General features: G+C 64.9%; 2 protein-coding genes across 2 annotated transcripts in view; both read right to left on the bottom strand.

Moving 5' to 3' along the window:
• Positions 1-143, bottom strand: part of PRPF3 (pre-mRNA processing factor 3) — a 14,732-nt gene extending 14,589 nt beyond the window's left edge. Inside the window, exon 1 of the mRNA XM_085317280.1 lies at positions 14-143. The gene's annotated coding sequence lies outside the window, so the exon portion shown is untranslated. The remainder of the gene's footprint in view (positions 1-13) is intronic.
• Positions 144-1,251: 1,108 nt separating this feature from the next.
• MRPS21 (mitochondrial ribosomal protein S21) lies at positions 1,252-3,795 on the bottom strand. The gene is made up of 2 exons (XM_085317281.1): positions 3,668-3,795; positions 1,252-1,537 (listed from the first exon to the last, which is right to left on the bottom strand). The coding sequence occupies exons 1-2, from the start codon at positions 3,748-3,750 to the stop codon at positions 1,357-1,359; spliced, it is 264 nt and encodes an 87-aa protein (XP_085173407.1). The 5' UTR covers positions 3,751-3,795; the 3' UTR covers positions 1,252-1,356.
• Between the last annotated feature and the right edge of the window lie 17 nt (positions 3,796-3,812).

Raw genomic sequence — 3,812 nt, 5'->3', positions numbered from 1 at the left:
GGCGGCTCCTCACCGCCCGGCTCCTCCCCGCGGCGGCGGCGGCGGCGGGGCCTGGCGGGGCCTGGCCCAGCCCGGCCTGGCCCGGCGGCGGCGACGGGCCCAGACGGCGACGGCACGTCGGGGCGGAAGCGGAAACAGCCGCAAGGCGCCTGCGCGCGCCCGCGCGGAGGGTGCCGGGAAAGAGGCGGGGGAGGGGGGGGGCGCTCCCGCGGCACGTGACGCGGCCCCGCCCGCCCCCCGAGGTCACGTGCGTCTCCCCCTCCCTCCCGCGCGTTGCGTCAGCAGGTGACGTAGCTCTCCCCCTCGCTGGCGCGCGTCCCGGGGCACGCGCGCTGCGCGGGCGGGAGCGTGCAAGGCGCGCGTGCAAGGGCAGCATGCAAAGGGGGGGGGCCACGAGTGTGCAAGGGGCAGCGAGCAAGGGCACATGCACTGTGCAAGCGATAACGCGCAAGGGCGGTGCGCACCACGCCAGGGAGCGCGCAGTGCACAAGGAGGCCGCGGGGAGCCAGCCCGCGGCGTGCAAGGGGCGGCGTGCAAGGGGCGGCGTGCAACACACGGGCCGCCCTCCCCTTCCCCGCGGCCCGCACGCTCGCGCAGCCGGCTCTGCAAAGGGCCCCCGAGCACCTCGCGCGGCTTCCTGCAGCCCAGCGCCCTGCAGAAGCCTCCTGTCCGCCCCCCCCCCAAATCAGCCGCCTCGGGTTGGCAGCAGCGAACATCGGGGGGGGGGGGTGCAGCGACACCCCCCTTGCACCCCGCACGCAGAGGGAAGGGCTGCTGGGGGGGCAAACCACCCGCGAAGGGCATGGAGCTGGGCTGGGAAAAATAAAACCTCTCCGCGAGCAGGGGGAGGAGGCGGATAAAGCTCCGTAACACGGACTTTGAACTGACCAGAGGCGGCTTAAAAAAAAAAAAGGTTATTTAGGATTTTCATACCAAAGCAGAACAAGCAGCTTTCCTCCCCCAAAAGCTGAGAGAGCGGGTCATTTGGATTAATCTACCAGCCAGTTTGAGGGTAAAGGGCCCGCCGGAACAAGTGAGAAAGAACAAGTTGTGCCTCATTGCAYAATGCGGACTCGTGGCAGTAAACCGAGGGGAAGACTGCTCAAAATGCATGCCAGCACCTTTCTATCCGCGCAGCCCAAAGCAGCGATTCCCCTTCTCCCCGGGGAGCTGCACCCGGTGCGAGGAGCAGCGGCGCCGCGCGCGGCCCGCTCGCCCCCGAGCGTCGCCCAAGCACAGCAGGCGACGCCGCCGAGATGCATCTTTTATTAACGGAGAGGGAGGCGACAGCGGCGACGCGGGCCCGTCCTCGGCGCGGGGAGGCGCTCGGCTCCGCGCCGGCGGGCTCCGCGCCGGCTAGCAGCCGAGCCAGGGGTCCTGGCGGTTCTTCCGCGAGAGAAAAGCGAGTTTCCGGGCCATCTCGGCGTTGTAGACGCGCCGGCACGCCTCGTAGGCCAGCCGCCGCCTCCGCCGGCACGGCTTCTCGTAGTACCGCCTCTGCTTGACGTCGTCGATGATGCCGTCGTGCAGGAGGATCCTGCGGGGAGCGAGAGCCGAGTGAGACGCGCCGCTCCCACCGCGGGGAACCCGGCCGCGAGCCCCCCCAGGGGGCTCTAACTGAGCCGTAGCGCCGGGCTCTTCCCCACCCCGCTCCTGAGGCAGCTCCAGCATCTCCCTCGCTTCCCCAGCGGGAATCACTTCCAGTTTTTTGTCCCGATTTAAAAGGATGTGGGACAACCCCAAGGGGGTCCCGTGCTCCACAAGTACTGATGATTTACTGCTAAACCTAGCGAGGTACCAGCAGAAACTAAATCAACGGGAAAACGCACCGACAAGCATCTCCGTTTTCACAGGTTGTTCCTCGTTTGAACGGAATTAAGAACACGGCTGGCATCATGGAGGCTTTATTTCAAACCTGGTTTCTGGTTTGGTTTTAATAAAGAATTTCAGCTTTGAGTCACTTCCCTTTGAGCAGCGCTGCGAGCAGAGGCCTCGCAGGTGCCGCAGCGTCGCCGGGAAAGGTGCACGAGACGAGCCCGAGGGGAGCCGAGAGCCCCCTCCGGCCGGGCAGCCCCCGATGTCGCAGCTCGGGCTGCAGGAAACGAGGAGAAAAATCACCCCGCTCGCCGTCCGCTGGATGCATCCCGTCGCGAGACGCAGCTCGTTGCAGGAGTGACGGGCGCGCGTTAGCTCGCGACCCCGCGTAAATCCCCGTTTCCCGGGGTCGGACGGCAAAATCGCCCGTGCGGGAACAGCGCCAGCAGGCAAGGCTCAGCCCCTGCGTCACGGGCTGTCCGGAGGGGCCGGCGGAGGCTGACGGCGCAAAGCCTCCCCGCACCTAACCCGCGGGGCGGCACAGCTCCGCGCCTCAGCCAAGCTCCTCCGGGCCCAGCGCAGGCCTCGGAGCAGAGCTGCCTCTTGCCACAGGCTGTCGCGGGTCCGAACAGAGAGATTTCCTTAGCGCCCAAGATGACACCCAGACACGCACCGGGAACACGGGTTATTCGCTGTATTTGTGAGGCAGATCGCACAGGCAGGCTAACGAGGAGCCGGCTCCTGCCTGCCTGCCAGGGCCCCAGCGCTGCTGGGTCACCAAGGGCAGAACAACACGAGGACAAGCCCCAGGTCCAGATCGCTGCCAATCTCGGCTCCGACACCGCGATGGCTCAGGGCACCACTGCCTGCCTTTAACCCACCCGTAAATCAAACCCCCCGGCCCCACAACAGGGAGGAACCGGGCCCCTGCACCCCACAACAGGGAGGAGAGAGTGACGAGGCTCAGCAGCAGCAAAGCGCCCCGAGCTCTTACTGACGTGTGGCTGCTCTTTTGCAGAGCCCCTCATGTGCTTAGCCCAACTTGCGTGAGAACTGGGAGATCCTGTATCAGACTGGGCCGCATCTTCCCTTTGAGCACTGCTTGAGAACTCGCTTCAACTGGAAAGAATCGTACAGAAAACAGGTAAGAGAAAGGAAACAATACCGAGCCGCGAGGACCGCCGCTTCCTCCTGAAGTGGAGACCAGACAAAATTACTGCTTCCCTCCAACCRCAGAGCGCTCTGACCCCACAGATGAACGCGAACACGCTGCTAAGCCGAGACACGTCCAGCCCAGCTGGGAATCGCTGCCTTCCCCAGGAAATGCATCCCAGCACTCTAACCAGCCTTCCCAACCCGCCCAGCGACCCTCCGGCAGCATCGCCAACAGCCTTCATCTGCGCTGGGGGAACGAGGACCAAGGCACAGCAGGGACCGCAGCGTCCCACCATCCCAGAGCGCGTCTACCCCAGGCACGGATCTTCCTTGCCTCCTCTTGCCTTTATCAAGGGTGATTTTAGGGACAGAAAGAGTATTCCATCAAACGACGAGCTATTACACATGCCTTMGAGTTTGTGTGAGTTACTTCCTAAACTGAGCTTCGCCAAACCCAAAGCAGCTTCAAAACAGGCCTTGGCTCTTCTGCAACACAGCCCAAGAGCAAATATTTCTGCAACACGCAGGATAAAGCTCATTTTCCTGTGAGAACTCTGCTAAAAGCAGCTGGACAGTTTCCAGGGGGGCTCGAGAGGTGGCAGCTGCTGGTGCACRTCCCGAACCACGACCCGCAGGGCTGCTTTGGCCCCCACCCCGCCACGGTGCTGGGGGCCGGCGGGGCCCCCCGCTCACTCGCCTGTTCAGCGCCCCGTAGGCCGCCTCCACGTTGCCGTTCTGCACCATGACGGTGCGGCCGATGAAGCGCAGGTGATTCGCCATGTCACACGCCGGCTCTGCAGGGGAGCGGGGGTTCGGGCCGGTCCCCGCCAACCCAGAGACCC

Source organism: Rhea americana, unplaced genomic scaffold (genome assembly GCF_003343005.1).
Source record: "Rhea americana isolate MKP2758 unplaced genomic scaffold, rheAme1 scaffold_493, whole genome shotgun sequence".
Classification (NCBI taxonomy): domain Eukaryota; kingdom Metazoa; phylum Chordata; class Aves; order Rheiformes; family Rheidae; genus Rhea; species Rhea americana.
The sequence above is the reverse complement of the archived record's forward strand: the minus strand, read 5'-3'. Positions and strand labels throughout refer to the sequence as shown.